The sequence below is a fragment of the Balaenoptera musculus genome, chromosome 1, assembly GCF_009873245.2.
Source record: "Balaenoptera musculus isolate JJ_BM4_2016_0621 chromosome 1, mBalMus1.pri.v3, whole genome shotgun sequence".
Taxonomy (NCBI): Eukaryota; Metazoa; Chordata; class Mammalia; order Artiodactyla; family Balaenopteridae; genus Balaenoptera; species Balaenoptera musculus.
The window spans coordinates 134,848,196-134,868,621 of record NC_045785.1 but is presented as its reverse complement, the minus strand read 5'-3'; the positions used below and the strand labels follow the sequence as shown (position 1 = coordinate 134,868,621).

General features: G+C 36.3%; 1 protein-coding gene across 3 annotated transcripts in view; it reads right to left on the bottom strand.

The window, feature by feature from the left end:
- TDRD5 (tudor domain containing 5) overlaps positions 1 to 20,426 on the bottom strand; it is a 95,244-nt gene that overhangs the window by 21,117 nt on the left and 53,701 nt on the right. For 2 of the 3 annotated variants that reach the window (XM_036864708.1, XM_036864718.1), the window contains exons 10-13: positions 18,554 to 18,766; positions 17,904 to 17,970; positions 6,330 to 6,530; positions 5,663 to 5,821 (exon numbers count right to left, since the gene is read on the bottom strand). In XM_036864708.1, coding sequence (XP_036720603.1) covers positions 5,663 to 5,821; positions 6,330 to 6,530; positions 17,904 to 17,970; positions 18,554 to 18,766 — 640 coding nt within the window. Of the gene's footprint in view, positions 1 to 3,255; positions 3,421 to 5,662; positions 5,822 to 6,329; positions 6,531 to 17,903; positions 17,971 to 18,553; positions 18,767 to 20,426 lie in introns of all 3 variants that reach the window. The other variant, XM_036864700.1, reaches the window with a different exon arrangement.

Below are 20,426 nucleotides of genomic sequence, written 5' to 3'. Positions count from 1 at the left end.
TGGATTGCATCAATGTCAATATCCTGATTGTGACACTGTATTACAGTTTTGTAAAATGTGACCACTGGGGGAAGTGTGTAAAGATTACATGAGATCTATCTGTATTATTCCTTATAGCTGCACATGAATCTTTTAGTTACCACAATAAAAATGTCAATTAAAAAATAAAAAAGAAATAAAACTAATTCAACATTATCTTTTCCAGAAAACAGAAAAGGAAGAAATGCCTCTAGACTCATTTTATGAGGTCAGCATTACCCTGGTACTAAAACCATGCAAAGATAGTACAAGAAAACTACAGACCAATATCCTTCATGGAAATAGACGTAACAATATTCAACAAAATATTAGCAAATGGAATCCATGGTGTATAAAAAGAATAATACACCATGACCAAATGGGGTTTATCCCAGGAAAGCCAGTTTAATCCAATATTTAAAGATCAATTAATGTAATATACCATATTAATACAATAAAGGAGAAAACATGATATCAATATATGCAAAAAAATCATTTAACAAAATTCACATCCATGCATGCATGATAAAACTTTTCATCAGGATAACAAAGACATCCTCTCTCACAACTCCTGTTCAACATCGTGTCTGAAATTCTAGCCAGTGCAATAATAAGGCAGGAAGGAAGATAAAGACATACAGATTGGAAAGGAAAAAATAAAGCTGTCCCAATTAGCAGACAACACTATTGTCTATGTAGAAAATCCCAAAGAAATCTACAAAACACCTCCTAGAACTAATAAATGAATTTAGCTAGTTCACACCATACAAGGTTAAAACACAAAAATCAATTTCTACATACTAACAATGAAAATATAGAAACTGAAATAAAAAGATATCATTTATAATTTCTCCCAAAGTAAATAATTAGATAAGTGTTACCTAAGTTAGCTTAATCTTTGTTAGCTTTAAATACCTAAAGATAACAAAACATATTCTGTATATTAAAAACTATAACACCCTGATGAAGGAATAAAAGAAAACCTAAATAAATATATATATTGTGCTCACAGATTAAAGATGTTAATTCTCCTCAAATTTATCTACAGATTTAATGCAATTCCAATAAAAATCCCAGATACAGATATGTTGATTCTAAAATTTAAATGGAAAGGAAAAGGAACCATAATATTAAAAAAAATTTTGAAAAAGAGTAAAGTAGGAGGAATCATACTAGCTAATTTTAAGAGGTATAAATCTACAGTAATCAAGACAGTACGCTACTTACTGGTAAAGGAACAGACAGATCAATGGAGCAAAATAAAGTCTAGGAATAGTCTCACACAAATATGGACATTTGATTTTTGGAAGGTCTACAAAGGCAATTCAATGGAGAAAGCACAGTCTTCTCAACAAATAGCACTAGAACAATTGGACATCCATATGCAATAAAATGAAACTTAACCTAAATCTCAAACCTTATAGTAAAATTAAGTCAAGATGTCTTGACACTGAAAACACTGTACATAAAAGAAAAAAATCTGATAAACTGAACTTTCTCAAAATTAAAAACCTTTCCTGTATGTAAGACACCATTAAGAGAATGAAGCTACAAGTGGGAGAAAATATTTGAAAATCGCAAAACTGACAAAGGGCTATCCAGAACATATCCAGAACAAAAACCCATCAGTAAGAAAGAAAAAAAACAATCAAAAAATGGACAAAAGACTTTAATAGGCATTTCACCAAGAAATACATGTGGATGGCAAATAAGCACTTGATAAGATGGTCAGCATCATAGTCATTAGGGAAATGCAGAGTAAAACCACACTGTGATACTGCTACACACCTACGAGAATGCCTAAAAATAAAAATTACTGACAATATCAAGTGCTGATAAGATATGGAGCAACTGGAACTCACACACTGCTGGTGGGAATGTAAAATGGTATACCCAGTCTGGAAAACAGTTTGACCACATAAACCAGCAATCCTACTCCTGATTATGTTTATAAAAAAACCTGTACACAAATATTTATAGAAGCTCTATTCATAATTACCAAAACCTGAAATAACCAAAATGTCCTTCAATGCATGAATGGATATACAAACTGTGGTACATCCATACAATAAAATACTATTCATCATCAAAAGAAATGAACTATTGACACATGCAACAATTTGGATGAAGGTACTATGCTGAATCAAAGAAACCCCTATTGCGAAGTTACATACCATATGATTCCACTTATATGATAGTTCTGAAAAGGTAAAACTACAGTGACAGAAAACATAAATGGTTGCTAGGGGGTTAGGGATTTGGGGAGATGTAATTATAAAGGGGTGGCACCAGGGAGCTTTTTCAGATGATGGAAGCATTCTGCATCCTGATTGTGGGGGTGGTTACATAAATCTATACATGTATTGATAGGACAGTACTCCAAATACAAAGTCAATTGTGTACTGTATGTTGATTTAAAGAGAAAGAAATATTAACACCAGAGAAAATAAAAATTATGCAGGAAAGGAAAACTTGCCGTAACATACTACTTGGCTGTAAATAGCATTTACAGTCATAGCAATAAAATACTGAATGGTGATCTAATGGAAAGTTTGATATATTAGTAAGATGATGGTGGGGGAACAGAAAGGATATTTTTGTCTGTGGTGGGGGAAAAGGGATGAAAGAAAACTAAACCCTCATCTTTCGTAGTAAGAAGGGCATACATACTTAAAACTGAAGAATCAGGAAATAACATAAGCATGCTATTAAATGAAAGAAATCGAGGTAAATTCCAGAAAAAGCAGCTAAAAGAGATGAAAATGGTTGCTCGGTGAAATAGGAAATGTAGGGGAAGGGGTTATAGGGAACTCTAAGCTGTGTGTACGCAAACATTTGTTTTTTTTAAAAGCTGTGAATACATAAACATTTGATTAAAATAAAAATAAAGTATATCCTTCAAAAAAGTTGTCAACATTTTTCCTGATGGGTTTTCTTAATACCGTTTCTCAATACTAGTTTCCATTCACTGCATAATTCTTGAAGACTGTCCAGAGCTATGGGATAGTAAAACACATCAAAGTCAAATAATGGCGTTTCTTTTTTTGTGATCAAGGCTATATTGCTGCAACTTTGGTCTTGGTGACTGTTGGAGAATTTGTAATTCATCTGTGGGAGAAGCTCTGATGGCACTGGAGCAGTAGGGTTTAAAGAGCTATGTTATTCCAGTACCCTTCACTTATGAATTAATTATATTACATTAATTACATTAAAAAAAACTATCTTCCCTTCTCCTACCTCATCTTCTTCCTTCAGATCTTTTAGCTCGGAGAAGGAACACTTTGGATCGTCTTCACAGCTCTTCTCTTGGGTTTTCAAAGAACTGAATTCAGAATCCTTTAACAGCTCCTTTGAGGTGACTGACTTAAGGTGACTGAAAGTCTTTTCATCATTAATATCTCGCTAGTAGATATGAAAGAGAAATTATTTTATTTTCTATACTAATGCTATTTCCAAAATCTACTTGTCTATAAATTCTGAGGGGAACTTTTTGCTATGGTCCATGCATATGCCTTATTATTTTCTAACTTTATGCATGACCCTAGGTCTTCCCATCCTACTAAACTAGTTCAGGCCGAAAAACATTTATGGAGTACATATTACGTAACGTGTACAGGGTAGCTCTGTGGATATAAAGATGAATGCAACAGGTCCCAGCTCTAAAGGAACTCAAAATACAGCATGAAGACACACAATCAGATAATCACAGCACAACCTTCAGTGTAGAGCCAACACAGAGATATGACCAAAATATCATTGGGGAAGGAGGATGTCTGAAAATATACAATAAAGGAGATAACACAAATTGTTAGGATGCCTAAAAGAAGAGTAGGAATTACAGGGAACTCGGTGTATAGAGGTAGGTGTGTGTGTGTAGCATATGGGAGTCTTGATATGTTAAAATATAGGCTGGGATAGGATAGAGGAGCTTTGGACCTTATCTTTTTTGCAGAAAAATGGCCTTATTTCATTTTCAGGACTGAACTATGATTATTTAAAGACATCAACACAGTGATGATAAGATATTCTAAAAACTTTTAAGGTTGAATTCAACTGACTATTTAAGAATCAGGAAATATAACTGTTCTAATCAAGTAATAACAACTAGCAAAAATTCAGGTTTCAGAAAGGCAAACATGCCAAACAAGCCCAATTAATTTTAACTAATTTTATTTTATTATTATTATTTTCAAAATAAATTTATTTATTTATTTTTGGCTGCACTGGGTCTTCGCTGCTGTGCATGGGCTTTCTCTAGTTGTGGCGAGTGGGGGCTACCGTTCGTAGCAGTGTGTGGGCTCCTCATTGCGGTGGCTTCTCTCGTTGTGGAGCATGGGCTCCAGGTGCACGGGCTTCAGTAGTTGTTGCACACGGGCTCGGTAGTTGTGGCTCGTGGGCTCTAGAGTGCAGGCTCAGTAGTTGTGGCGCATGGGCTTAGTTGCTCTGTGGTATGTGGGATCTTCCTGGACCAGGGCTCGAACCTGTGTCCCCTGCACTGGCAGCTGGATTCCTAACCACTGTGCCACCAGGGAAGTCCACTAATTTTAAACTAAAATGAAATCTAAAATGCTGACATCATTTTAAACATGCAGCAGTAAACATTCATACATATTTTTCAGAGGTTAATCTCTCAGTAGTCAAATGGCCTTTTAAAAAAATGTTTTATTGAAATATAGTTGATTTACAATGTTGTGTTAGTTTCACGTGTACAGCAAAGTAGCCTTTCCTTTTTATCTTTCCTAATAGTAAAAGTCCACTAAAAAAATAACATCATCCCTGTAATTTAAAAAGTCAGATATATAAAACATACTTACACAAAATAATATTTTCATATTTTATTCAAAGAAAAAAGCTTTGCTGTGTCCAAAAAAATAAATTTGGGGCTCTCAAACTGAACCCAATCTATATTCTTAGCCCAGTATTTGTTGCCATGAGGAATATGAGACTCAGAGGACATGTCTATTTATCTGCTCATTTGTTGAAAAATCATTTAACTTACTTACTAATGTGCTTCACTTTACTTATATCTAAAATGGGGATCTTAAAGCACCAATCTGGTAAAGTGGTTGTGAAGATTAAATTAACTAGTACATGCAAGTACTTAGAACAGTGCCTGCCATGCAGTATGAGTTCAATAAGTGTCGGTTATTATTTTTTTATTATTGGTACTGTGGGATGGAATAATACATAATATTATTATTACTGTGGGTAGGAGTTGCCACAAGGTTTACAGAGAAAGTAAGAAATGAGAATACTTCAAGAAGAATCTAAGGAGTGTAGAGGGAAGAACAGCATTTGGGTCAGTGTAGGTGAGGTCACAACTGCAGCAAGGCAGCAGTGGAATTCAGTGTATGAGAGAAATCATACAGGAAAAGCATGGCTGAAGTAAAGGTTTAAACCAGCAAATGATGACAGACAAGATAACTTAAGATTACTGCATAGTTTCCAAACTTTCCTAGGTTAGGAATGCCTCAGTTTCGTCATCAGTAAAATAGGGTTAATTATAGTCACTACATCACAGGGATTTTATAAGTATTAAATAATATATTTAAAGTGCCTTTTATAGTGTTTGGCATATAGTAAGTACTCATTAAGTATTAACAATAATAAAAAGAATATGATGATGTTTGCAAAAACCTCTTACCAGGGTATATAATTCTCTCTCTTTTGATTGTGGACTTATCTCTCGATCTTCATTAAAATAGTGCTGCTGGGAAGGATAACCCAGTTCTGTCAGGACAATGTCCTCTGGCCCTGCACTGGATTTAGTGTATAAAGTTAAAGGGTTGAGGTCTCTGAAACCCTAGGATTAAAAAAATACGAAGGAAGTTTAGGTTCTCAGAGAAAAAGTGAAAAAGTTAGCACTTCATAATTTTCAAATGTTGTGGAAATGCATTATCTTCTAAAATTTAATAGTCAGATTTTTTTCCATAGTGATAGTTTTTGCTAGCCACAAAAATTATCAACACCAATATTAATGGTAATGTAGACACTGCTATCAATAATTACAAAATAAGAGAGTGTTGCTCTTCTCTAAGAAAACTTCAGAAAATTAAATAATTGGTGGTAAGACAGAATCTTCAATCAATTATTTAAAATAAAAGTATATTCTAAAGGATAATAAGCCTTTAAAAAAATGTAGTTTTTTGTGATCATGTGAAAATTAAGAAAGTGCTCTGCATTAAGAAGGCAGGAATCTCACAGATAGCGCTGAAGAATAAATCAAATAACCTTCAGTATTAAATTCTCTTATACCTTAAACTGTTGAGATTAAATACAATACATTACAAAATATATCCAGACTGCTCCACCTTAGAAGGGACATTTTCTTGGCATACAATAGCATGGCCCTCTGTTCTCAAGACATGATGGAAATAGATGTCTTCATGTGAGGATGTATCACACAGAAAAATGTTAAGGATTCCATCTACATATTCATCCACTACCCCCACTAATGGCTTCAAACCACACAACTTCTGGAACTGCAAAATAGCTCTGGATGTCCAATGTTCCTGAAAGACAAACAAGATATGAGATTCAGATGACAGATTCAAACATGAATTATAAAAACCATATACAAAAATGAATTCCTAATGAACTAGAGATTTTAGTAGGAAAATCAAAGCATGAAAATACTAAAATAACACATTTGAGGATATTTATGATTTGGGGATAAGAAAAGTCAGAATAAAGGAAAAATGATGAAAATGGGATTATGGGAAAAAATTTATTTTAATGTGATGAAAAACTTTCATGTTTGGAAATGTTTGAGTTAGATTATTTGACCAACCCTCCCACAGAAACTATTCTAGATAAAATATTTTTAAAATATGTCCTAAAAGCATCACAGAACTGACAAAATTGTAACAAATTATCAGGCCAAAATTAAAGGGAAAGTGGGAACTATTTTTGCCTTCAGGGTATGTGCTAATCCAGGCAAATCTGCACTTTGGTTTTGATGGTCTCACAGGTCAAAGAGGACAGAAATCAAAGCCAGTATCCACCCAGAGTAGGCAGTGGAGAGGAGGACTTTCCTTTATTAAGCTGAGTCCCTAGGGGTTCATGCTCAGGATAAGGAGGAAAAGAAATAAACTAGCCTTCACATGGATTTGCAGCTCAATTTTCACATCACCTGGGTGGTACACAAATCCTCAGGTTGTTCATTTAAATTAACATGGTTCCAGACTGGTCCTACTGCTAGATACCTGGCAGAAGCAAATGTAAATCTCTCTGGAGGTAGGCAATCTCAATGTGTATTCAACCATTTTTACAAAAATTTCTAAAAGTCAATGAGCAGTACACAGACAAAGATAAAAAGCATATAAAGAAGGCTTCCCTGGTGGCGCAGTGGTTGAGAATCTGCCTGTCAATGCAGGGGACACGGGTTCGAGCCCTGGTCTGGGAAGATCCCACACGCCGCGGAGCAACTGGGCCCGTGAGCCACAGCTACTGAGCCTGCGTGTCTGGAGCCTGTGCTCTGCAACAAGAGAGGCCGCGACAGTGAGGGGCCCACGCACCACGATGAGGAGTGGCCCCCGCTCATCGCAGCTGGAGAGGGCCCTCTCAAAGAAACTAAGACCCAACACAGCCAAAAATAAATGAATAAATTTATATTAAAAAAAAAAGGCATATAAAGAGACAATGAATCACAAGGAAGAACAAAGAGAAACAACATAACTAATACAAAACCTCAAAAACTTTAGATGTTTGAATTTCCAGATGAATTGTAAAAGAACTAACATACTATGCTTAAAATAAAAACAAAAAAACAAAATTAATTTGAAAGCTTCTGCAGAGACCTGCAATCTATTAAAAATTGATCTAGCAGAATTAAAGAACCAAGAGAACTTTTAGAAAGTAATAATATAACAACCAAAATTAAAAACTTAATAGGTTTATTCAATAGCAGATTAGGTAGAATTAAAGAGTATATCCGTAAAGTGGAAGGTGATTTGGAAAAGTTACTCAGAATGCAACACAGAAGACAGAAATATGTAACATACAGAAGAGAGGTTAAAAGATATGGAAGGTAAATTGAGAAGGTTTCACATACTTTTAATTATCGTTCTAGAAAAAGAGAGGCAGAAACAGAGAGAGGGAATATAAATATGAATATGGGGAAATGACAATAATTGAAGAGATAATGGCTGGGAATTAGCCAGATTTAATGAAAAGTAACAATGCACAGATAAAAAGTCCAATGAACCACAAAGCAGGATAAATAAGAATAAATTCACACGTAAACATATTAAAACTGAAGAACACGGTTTTCAGACTTCAGAAACATGTTAGAGTGGAAAAACTACCTTTGTCTCCCCCTTTCAATCTACATCCAGTGAAACATCCACAACTCAACAAAGGTGCCTCCGCCCAACACAATAGGGCACTGGAGAATTCCACACATCTGCACACCCAAAGCTGGGTGTACTGGAACACACAGCGGGGGCGAGGGAACCTCAGAGCCCGTGCCTGCAATCCTGGCCCTCCAACTGAGGCAGCGGAGCCCACAGCTTCAGAGAACCCAGTAGCAGCAGGGAAGGTGGTGCACACACTGTGGCCACCTGACCACTCCCGGCACCCATGACCACAGGCAAGTGGGGAGCAGCAGCAGTGGGGCCCGCGACCCTGTCCCTCCAGCATCTGAGGCGCCCATGACCCCTCCTCCCATCCCCCTTCCCCCACAGAAGATCCTGTGTCTCAAGGGATCCCAGACACAAGGAAAGAGCCAACCATCCTGGTGACGACAGCGGCTCTGGGAGAAGCATGGCAGCAACGACCCTGGTGGCACAAAAAGCAACAAAGAAGGCAATGGAGCCACACCTATTACACAGTAGGTGCAGACTGAAAAGTGCTAACTCTCAAATATGACCAGAGGCAGCTCAAGTAAGAGAAACCGAAAACTTGTGTGATGGCGCCACCTACCGGAGGAAATCTAACTCCTAACCTGTCATTTAATACTAAATGCACTGGCTCAAGAACACTTCATCAAGCAACGTGAGGAGCCACAGTGACACGGTACCACAAAAAGACAATGACAATTCTCCAGAGACCAAAGTTATGGAATGTTCCAATTTAACTGATGATAGAGAATTCAAAATAGCTGTTGTGAAGAAATTCAATGAGCTAAAAGAAAACTCAGAAAGGTAGTTTAATGAGCTCAGGAATAAAATGAATGAACAGAGGGAATACTTTACCAAAGAGACTGAAACTTTAAAAAAGAACCAAACAGAAATTCTGGAGCTGAAAAACTCAATAAATGAGACGAAGAATGCATTAGACTGGGACTAGAGCAGACCATATGGAAGAGAAAATTAGGGAGCTTGAAGATAGAAATCTAGAAATGATACAAGTAGAAGAGGAAAGGGAAGATATTTAAAATGAGGAAATCCTACAAGAGCTCTCCAACTCTTTAAGGACAGGCAACATTAGGATAATGAGTATCCCAGAAGGAGAACAGAGGGAAAAGACAGCAGAGAGATAGATTATTTAAAGAAATAATACAAACCTGAGGAAGAAACTGGATATACAAGCCCATGAAGCTAAGAGAATATCTAATTACCTCTATGCAAAAAGACCTCCTCCAAGACATAATATTAAAATTGTCAAAAGTCAATGACAGAATTTTAAAGGCAGCCAGGGAAAAAAGGATGGTGACCTACAAAGGAGCCCCCATTAGGCTATCAGTAGATTCTCAGCAGAAACCCTACAGGCCAGGAGGGAGTGGAATGACATTCTCAAAATACTAAAAGATAAAAACTGTCAGCCATGAATACCCTATTTCAGCAAAGTTATCATTCAGATATGAAGGAGAAACAAAGACTTTCCCAGACCAACAAAAGCTGAAGGAGTTCATCAACACTAGACCTGCCTTACAAAACATGTTGAAAGGAGCTCTTCAACCAGAAAAAAAATGGCAAAAATACACAAAACTTTGAGCAAAGTAATAAAAAGACAGAACTGGAAAACTGCAACTCTCTATCAGAATAGATTTTTAAACACTTTATTAATAAATAGTATAAAATCTAAAGGGAGAAAAAAATAAAGCAGAAAAACAAATATAGCTCTCTTAGTTTGATAACAACTCACAACATAAAAAGGGGTAATTTAAGACAACAAAAACAAATTTTATAGGGGAAGAGGAAAAGGACGGAACTTGTATAGGTAAATGAATATAAGATGCTATCAGCAGAAAATGGACTATTTTAATTGAGATGTCTTATACAAACTTCAGGGTAAACACAGAACATAAAAATAGAGCAGAGACACAAAAAACAGCAAAAGAGGAAGCTAAGAAAAATATCTTAGAAAACCACCAAACCAAAATGGCAGACAGAAACACAAGGAAAAAGAACCAATGGGGGAATAAAAGAAACAATGGGAGATTTAAAGCAACCAGAAAACAAAAGCTAAAAAGCCAACATCCAACTATCAATAATCGCCCTAAATGTAAACAGACTAAATTCACCAATCAAAAGACACAGAGCGGCTGGATGGATTAAAAAGCAAGACCCAACTAAATGTTCCCTCCAGGAGACTCATCTCAGCTCTAAATACAAACATAGGCTCAAAGTGAAGGGATGGAAGATGATTCTCCAAGAAAACAGCAGCCAAAAGAAAGTAGATATAGCCATATTCATATAAGGCAAAATAAACTTCAAGGCAGAAAAGGTAACAAGAGACAAAAATGGACAGTATAATAAAGGGGAAAACACATCAAGGAGACGTAACAGCGATTAATATACTTGCACCTAATATAGGAGCACAAAAATATATAAAACAATTATTGACAGACCTAAAGAGAGAAATTGGCAGCAACATGTAATAGTAGAGGACTTTAATAACACCCCACTTACATCTATAGATAGATCATCCAGACAGAAAGTCAATGAGGAAACACTGGCCTTAAATGAAACAACAGACAAGATGAATTTGATAGATTTGTACAGAGCATTCATTCCACCCAAATGCAGCAGACTATACATTCTTCTCAAGTGCACATGAAACCTTCTCAAGGATAGACCATATGCTGGGATGCAAAACAAGTCTCACTAAATTTAAGAAGATTGAAATCATATCAAGTATCTTCTCTGATCACAATGGAATGAAACTAGAAATCAACTACATGAAGAAAACTAGAAAAGTCACAAATATATGGAAACTGAGCAACATGCTACTGAACAACTATTGGGTCAACGAAGGAACCAAAGAAGAAATAAAAAATTACCTGAAGACAAATGAAAATGAAAATACAACATACCAAAATCTATGGGATGCAGCAAAAACATTACAAAGAGGGAAGTTTATAGCAATATAGACCTACTCTTAAGAAACAAGAAAAATCTCAATCTAACCTTACAGCTAAAGAAACTATAAAAAGAAAAACAAAGGGCAAAGTTAGTAGAATGAAGGAAATAATAAAGATCAGAGCAGAAATACATAAAATAGAGAGTAAAAGGACAGTAGGAAAGATCAACGAACTAAGTGCTGGTTCTTCAAAAACACGAACAAAATTTGGCAAACCGTTAGCTAGACTCACGAAGAAAAAAGAGAGAAGGTCCTGATAAATAAAATCAAACAAAAGGCAGAAATAACAACGGATATCACATAAATACAAGATTATAAAAGAATATTATGAACAGCTATATACCAACAAATTAGACAGCCTAGAAGAAATGAACAAATTCTTAGAATCATACAAACTTCCAAGACTGAATCAGGAAGAAACAGAAAATCTGAATAGACTGATCACTAGCACAGAGACTGAAACAGTACTCAAAAGCTCCCAAAAAAACAAAAGTCCAGGACCAGACAGCTCCACAGGTGAATTCTACCAAACAGTTAAAGAAGATTTAATACCTATCCTTTTCAAACTATTCTATAAAACTGAAGAGAAGGGAACATTTCCTAACTCATTTTAAAAGGCCAACATCACCCTGATACCAAAAGCAGATAAAGACAACACAAAAAAAGAAAATTCAGGCCACTATCTCTAATGAACATAGATGCAAAATCCTCAACAAAATATTAGCAAACTGAATTCAACAGTACATCAAAAAGATCATACTCCATGATTAAGTGGGATTTATTCCACACAAGAATGGTTCAATATTCACAAATCAATCAATGTGATATACCACATTAACAAAATGAAGGATAAAAGCCATATGATCATCTCACTGGATGCAGAAAAGGCATTTGACAAGATTCAAAGCCCATTTATGATAAAAACTCTCAATAAAGAGGATACAGAAGGGACATATCCTCAACATAGTAAGGGCCACATGTAACAAACCCCCGGCTAACATCACACTCAAAGGAAAAAAATTGAAAGCTATCCCCCTAAGATCAGGAACAAGACCAGGATGCCCGTTTTCACCACTTTTATTCAACACAGTATTGGAAGTCCTAGTCAGAGCAATCAGGCAAGAAAAAGAAATAAAAGGCATCCAAATTGGAAAGGAAGGAGTAAAACTGTCACTATTTGCAGATGACATGATTTTATATATAGAAAACCCTAAGGACTCCATCAAGAAACTCTTAGAAATAATAAATGAGTAAAGTAACAGGATACAAAATCAATATACAAAAATTTGTTGCATTTCTATATGCTAACAATGACCTAGCAGAAAGAGAAATTAAGAAAACAATCACAATTGCAACAAAATAAAACATTTAGGAATAAATTTAACCAAAGAGGTGCAAGATCTGTATATTGAAAACTATAGGGACTTCCCTGGTGGTGCAGTGGTTAAGAATCCACCTGCCAATGCAGGGGACACAGGTTCGATCCCTGGTCCAGGAAGATCCCACATGCCGCGGAGCAACTAAGCCCGTGCGCCACAACTACTGAGCCTGCACTCTAGAGCCCACGAGCCACAACTACTGAAGCCCGCGTGCCTAGAGCCCATGCTCCACAATAAGAGAAGCCACTGCAACGAGTAGCCCGCGCACCGCAACGAAGAGTAGCCCCCACTCGCCTCAACTAGAGAAAAGCCCGCGCGCAGCAACAAAGACCCAACGCAGCCAAAAATAAAATAAATAAAATAAATAAATTTTTAAAAAAAAGAACTCATACAACTCAAAACAATAAAAACAAACAACCTGATTTAAAAATGGGCAGAGGAACAGAATAGACATTTTTCCAAAGAAGACATACGTATGGTTAACAGGTACATGAAAAGATGCTCAACATCACTAATTACTATGGAAATGCAAAACAAAACCATGATAAGATAGCACCTCACACCTGTCAGAACGGCTATTATCAAAAAGGCAAGAAATAAGTGGTGGCAAGGATGTGGAGAAAAAGGGAAACCTGTTGGTGGGAATGTAAATTGGTACCTCCACTATGGAAGACAGTATGGAGAGTCCTCAAAAAACTAAGATTAGAACTATCATATGACCCAGCTATCCCACTTCTGGGTATTTATTCAAAGAATATGAAAACACTAATCTGAAAAGATACCTCAACCCCCATGTTCTTTGGCATTATTTACAATAGCCAAGATATGGAAACAACTGAAGTGCCCATCAACAGACAAATGGTAAAGAAGATGTGGTATACATGTACATGACGGAAAACTGCTCAGCTTTAAAAAAAAGATAAATGTCTTGCCATTTGCAACAACATGGATGGAACTTGAGCATTTTATGCTAAGTAAAATAAGTCAGAGAAAGAGAACTACCACATGATTCCACTGATGTGGAGTATTAAAAAAAAACAAATAAACAAACAAACAAAAATAAAATAATGTACAAACCAAACCAAACAAAAACAAATACATATATATGGAGAACAGAGTAGTGATTACCAGAGGGGAAGGGGAAGGGGGGAGGGCAAAATGGGTAAAGGGGGTCAGGCCAACTATGGTTACAGATGGAAAATAAATTTTTAGTAGTGAACACGTGGTAGGGTATCCAGAAGTAGAAATATAATGTTGTACACATGAAACTTATATAATGTTATAAATCAACATTACCTCAATTACAAATAAATAATTTTGTTTCCTAAAGAGTAAATTTACAAGTTTCAATTTCATTAGCAGATAGTTTTAATGTCATCCTGAAATTGTTAGAAGCATAGTATCCTTTGAAAAAATATCCTAGGGCTTCCCTGGTGGCACAGTGGTTAAGAATCTGCCTGCCAATGCAGGGAATGTGGGTTCAAGCCCTGGTCCGGGAAGATCCCACATGCTGCGGAGCAACTAAGCCCATGTGCCACAACTACTGAGCCTGCACTTGACAGCCCGTGAGCCACAACTACTGAGGTTGCGTGCCACAGCTACTGAAGCCCGCGTGCCTAGAGCCTGTGCTCTGCAACAAGAGAAGCCCCTGCTCGCCGCAGCTAGAGAAAGCCCGTGCACAGCAACGAAGACCCAAAGCAGCCAAAAATAAATAAATAAATATATAAATTTATAAAAAAGAAAGAAAGAAGAAATATCCTGGATTATTGAGAAGGTCTTTCTTCTATACAGATAGCAAATATCTATAAAATAAAAATCAATCCTGCTTTTTAAAAAAGCTGAAGAACACAAGTAAGGAATATGAAATCTTAAAAACAGCCACAGACAAAAAGGATATTGCCTTCAAAGGAACATCCATTAGATGGACAGCTGGCTTAAATATCATAAGGGAAACCAGAAGCCAGTGTAATGATACCTGCCATGTGCTGAAGATAGTAACTGCCAACCTAGAATTCTATACCTACTGAACATATCTTTCAAGAATAAGCACAAAATGATATTTTCAGGTGAACATAACTGAGTTTGCCATCAACAAACCCTTACAAAATGAAATCCTAAAAGATACAGTTCAAATAGAAAGAAAATGTTCCCAGAGGGTTTGAGCAGCAAGACTGAAGAGCTAAGAAACTGAGAAATACGTGACTAAATCTAAATGGACATTATTATTATTATATGCAGTTATTTTCTTGAGGGGTTACAAACAATAACGTTAATTACAAAACAAAAATAGATCAGAAAAGGACGTTAAAGAAATTCGTGTTCTAATGTCCTTGCACTGCTACACACATATGCTGTACTTCCTAGAGTAATCACTGAAATAACATAGTGGAATGATTAAAAACCCTCTTCAAAATGAGGCATACAAGGTGAGAAAAAGAATAGGTAAGCCAGTGACTTTTCACTAGGGCCACTGGGTTCTCTACAGTCCTTGCAAAGTTTAGCTGTCATCTAAGGATTTGGGCGGATTTTATATCCGTACAATGATTTTGGAACGCACCCATTCTATGGCTCCCACCCTTTAAGTATTACACCCTAACTTCTAGCTGTTCTGCTATTCCCAAACAATGTCCTCTAATCCTGCAAGCCAGCAAGGCTGTAGACTGGGGAGTGACCTCAGGAAAGAAGCTGAAAAATTCCTGATCTTACCTATTGCGGTTTGACTTCCAAGGGTAGACTTCTACTTTTCTGCCTGCTTTAGATTTTGTATATGAGAGTATTAGCTCACCAAACCAGAACAAAGATATAGAAATAAAGATATGAATGAGATACATTCAGTTAAAAAGATTTATTGAGCACCTACCATGCACCAAACATTGATCTAGGCACTGGAGATACAGTGGTAAATATGACAGACAATATCCCTGACCTCAGGAACTACAATGTTGTATGTGAACAAACAATTAAGGTAACACCAGACAGTGTTATAAAGATAAAACAAGGGACTTCCCTGGTGGTGTAATGGTTAAGAATCTGTCTTGCAATGCAGGGGATGCCAGTTCGATCTCTGGTTGGGGAACTAAGATCCCACATGCCATGGGACAGAAAGCCCGTGCACCACAACTACTGAGCCCACGTGCTCTGGAGTCCGTGAGCCAAAACTAGAGAGCCCATGTGCCACAACTACTGAGCCCGCACACTCTGGAGCCCATGCACCACAACTAGAGAGCCCGCGTGCTGCAACTAATGAGCCTGCACACTCTGGAGCCTGCATGCCACAACTAAGACCCGATGCAGCCAATAAATATATAAATAAATAAATAAATATTAATGGTACAGATGAAACTATTTGCAGGGCAGACATAGAGAATGCACGGGTGGACACAGTGGGCGAAGGGGAGGGTGGGATGAATTGGGATATTAATTTTGACATAAATACACTACTATGTGTAAAATAGATAGCTAGTGGGAACCTGCTGTATAGCACAGGGAGCTCAGCCCGGTGCTCTGTTCTGGCCTAGGTGGGTGGGATGGGTTGGGGAGGGAGGTCCATGAGGGAGGGGATGTGTGTGTGCTTATGGCTGATTCACTTCACTGTGCGACAGAAACTAGCACAACATTGTAAAGCAATTATACTCCAATCAAAATAAATAAATTTTTTTTTAAAAGAAAGATAAAACAAAATGATGATGAATCATTTTGACTGAAGAGGAAGAGTGCACTTTAAATTGACTGGTCAAGGAAGTCCTTCTTGGGGAAATAACATTTGGGCTTAAATTTGAACGACAAGAAGGAGCCAACCATGAGAATTCTTTGAATAAGCTATTTCAGTGACCAGCATGGGCAAAAGCCCTAAGGCCAGAAGCAGTTTAGGAAGGAAATTGCAAAGAAAACGAAAAATGGAAGCCACCTGGCTGATATGAGAGTAACGGACATTGGCTATGAGTGGGTCACAAATTTAGCCCTGGCCTCCCTGATGGAAGTACTAAAAAGAAACCTAGTCAGGGCTAAAATACACCCTAGAAAACAATGCTGAGTAGTGACTCGCACAAAAACCATACTTTGCATAATCATTTATAATACTCAAAAATCAGAAGTGGACTGAATTAGTCTAACAAAAAGGAACAGTTAAACAGACTACAATGCACGTTTAGCTAATAGATTACTTATGTACCTATTAAAATTGAGAACTATAACATGTAAATGTATTTATGCTATAATGTTGAGTGGAAAAATGGAATATAAAATAATATGATTACTATTTTATATAAGCCTAAAAACCCTACAAAACCCTCATCCCCAACATCCAATAAACTAAACTGAAAGAAACTCATATCAAATTTCTAAATTGAATGCATTTGAATGGTGGAATTACAGATAATGTTTTTTCTTTTTCTTTTCTCTTTATTGTGTTTTTCAGATAAAAAAAAAGTAAGGAATAATCCACGTATATGTTAGCAACTGCTAAGTTATTTAGGTTAAACAGACAAATATGGTGTAATAAATGTGAATGGCATGTATAATTAAGAGTTCTGAGGGAAAAAACATAAAATTAGGTGCATAATTATAGCTACATAAACAAATGTATGTATATGGATGAAAATGCCTCCTGCTCCATCCCACTCCAATCATCTCCCACCACTAGAGAATTCTTTAAAAAACATATATCTGATTGTGGCAGTTCCCTTTAGTTGCTCCCCAGTCTGGACATTGTGTCCAGACTCCTGCACATGGCTATGGGTCTCCACCTTAGTTTACTGTCTACTTCTCTGACATCGTTTGCCATGCACCAATTCCAGCACATCCTCTATTATGTAGCCAAACAGAACCACTTAAAATTCCTCATATTTGAGATATTTCATGCTGCTCTCCCTTTGCCTGAAATGTCTTTCTTTTCTTGTTTGTCCAGTTATAGAACTAATCTTCCTTCAAAGTTTCATGCAAATGCCACCTCTATTATGGTGCCTTCTCTGATTACCCCGAACAGAGATGAGCGCTCTTTCTTTTGCATCTCTACCATACGCTGCAAAATTTTCTAGCAAATAGGACACAGCACAATTATTTCTGTCTACGTGCCTATCTTTCATACTGTCTACAATGATTTCTTTGAGGGCTCATTCTATGTTTTATTTTTGTATTCTGAGAACCTAGAATTGTTCTTGGCATCAAATGTTTGCTGATTAAACAGGAAACAAGCAAACATACCTCTACTGGTCTCACCCAAGCCAAAGAACAGGGGATAGCCTGAGCTGGAAGCCTGGTGTAGCAGCACCTGCAACAGATAATCAAATATATGAATATTTATTCATATTTCAAAACTGGATTTTATGGCATCTCTTACCCATTCCTTGATTTAAGCTTTTCACACGATTTCAGAGTATTTTACTCATGCATTTTAAAATTAATGTCTTACACTTTAAAGTAACCTAAGAAATACACTTGTAAAAACATAATAGTCTTTGAAAACCATGCAATTAAAATATAGGTAGGATATGTATAACTGAAAATAAATAAATAAATAAAATATAGGTAGGAACAGTTCAACCTTCATGCTATATAAATGCAACTCTTAACATGACCCAAAGAATGATTTTCTTAACATAAGATTGAAATTTAGTCTCATGGTTCATTCAGATTCACAGTCATGTGAAAGAAGACGCGAGAGACTGTAATCCAACTGTGATTATAATGACCAAATGACCATTTGCCAAACCTGCACTAAGATGAAAGGGGGTGGAATGGAGGGTAGGATGGAGGGAGAGAGGCAGGAGGAAAGGAAGAGAGATCCTAAGCCCACAGAGCTTCAGCATTACAGCTCAAAACTTAAGTTGTCCTTATTCAGTTTATTAACTCACTTGAGGAACCTCAGGGAGGACTTCTGAACAGTTCCAATATTTCCGAAGTCTGGATAGAACACTTCAACTTCCTGTTTCCCAAGAATTCGATGGATAATGACCCGATACCACCACTTATCCTCAGAAATCCTTACACAACAGAGATGTCCCGTTTGGATAAAATACTCTGGCATGGCATATCGATCAGAAACCAGCTGATTAGAATAACAGCGCCTGCGGAATTCCATAATACACAGAAACCCATAGGGGAAGAAAAAATTAAAGATCATTTTTATTGATGTATCAAGAGCAGGAATGTCTTGGCAAAAAGCAAAGAAAAAAATCCTCACTTTTTCTGATTTGGTAATGTTTATTATTAATACCAACTAATTTTCTTTTTCTTGTCCAAATCCCTTCTCTTTATCAACAAACTTCTTCCAACAGAAACTAAGTGATTATTATGTAACATTATGCCAGGTGTTCTTGGGTGGGAGGTGAGTATATAATGTGGTAAAGTTAGAAAAAAACTTTTGCAGATATACAAAGTAAATTATTCTTCTATGTGGCACCAATGTAAAAATCAGACATTTGTTGTACATGAATAAATCTAAAGTAACTGAAAATGTAAACATTTTACATAGTGTCTACTAACAAAGGACATGATTTTTCACTAGAGAAAAGATAATTTAGAGCAGTAGCTCTCTAAGTGTAGTTCACAAATCCCTGGGACCTTGATACCCTTTCAAAAAGTTCCTAAGATCAAAGCTATTTTAATATTTTAGTATTATTATAAAAATAGTTATTTGCCCTTTTCACTATGTTAATATTTGCATTGATGCTGTAAAAGCAAGAGTGGGTAAAATTCCCGGTGCCTTTGCTAAATCAAGGCAGTGGCATCCAACTGTACTAGTAAACATTTATTTTTCACTGCCATGCATTCACATTAAATAAAAAAGAAAGAAAAAAGAGGCTACTTTCACTTAAGAATGTCCTTGATAAAGCAATAAAAATTATTAAGTTTATTAAATCTCAACCACTATCTTTTCAATATTCTCTGTAACAAAATGCAAGTACAAGTAAAATACTTCCCAAGTTGTTTTAATGAAAAGCACTTTTGCATTTCAGCTGTGAACTGAATTAGCTGCTTTTTGTGTGTGTGTGGAGATTTATTTTTACTTGGAAGATGAACTAGACACTATTTTCATGGAACACCATTTTTGCTTGAAAGGTCACTCACAAACTATGTTTATTCCGACTTGGGTATTTGCCACACATTTTCTCAAAAATGAAGCAAGCTTGCCACTTCAAGGAAAACACTGACAGTATTTATTGTCAATGATAAAATTCAAAAGCTTTCAAATGAAAATTAGGATTTTGGCAATGCTGCATCCACCACCATAAACATGACAGTTTCCTAATACTTAATACTTTTCTGATGCAGTCAGTGATAATATTAATGAATGTGATTTTTTAAAGATATATTGTGTGATGAAACATGTCAACATCTGGAAGATCTATATAACTCAGTGAACCAATATTTTCCAAAAGACCAATACATGATGTTTTAAAATCGTAGATGGTGGTAAAATTCAGGGCCAGTTCCACTGAGTCCACACTGAGAAGTTCCCTATGCTTACTTTAATGTTAAGCTACTGTTGTCTTGAAATTCTTAATACTTTTTAAACAAGGAGTCTTACATTTTAATTTTGCACTGGAGCCTGCAATTACATAGCTAGTCCTGGATCCATTCAAAGTGCAAAGGCAGAAAATGTATTTTAACATAGTAGAGTTTGAGAAGTTCAAATTCCACACTGAAACTAACTTCAAGAAACTACCACTTGTCAAGTTTCAGTATACTATCAAAGAGTATTCACAATTTTATGAAAAGGCTATT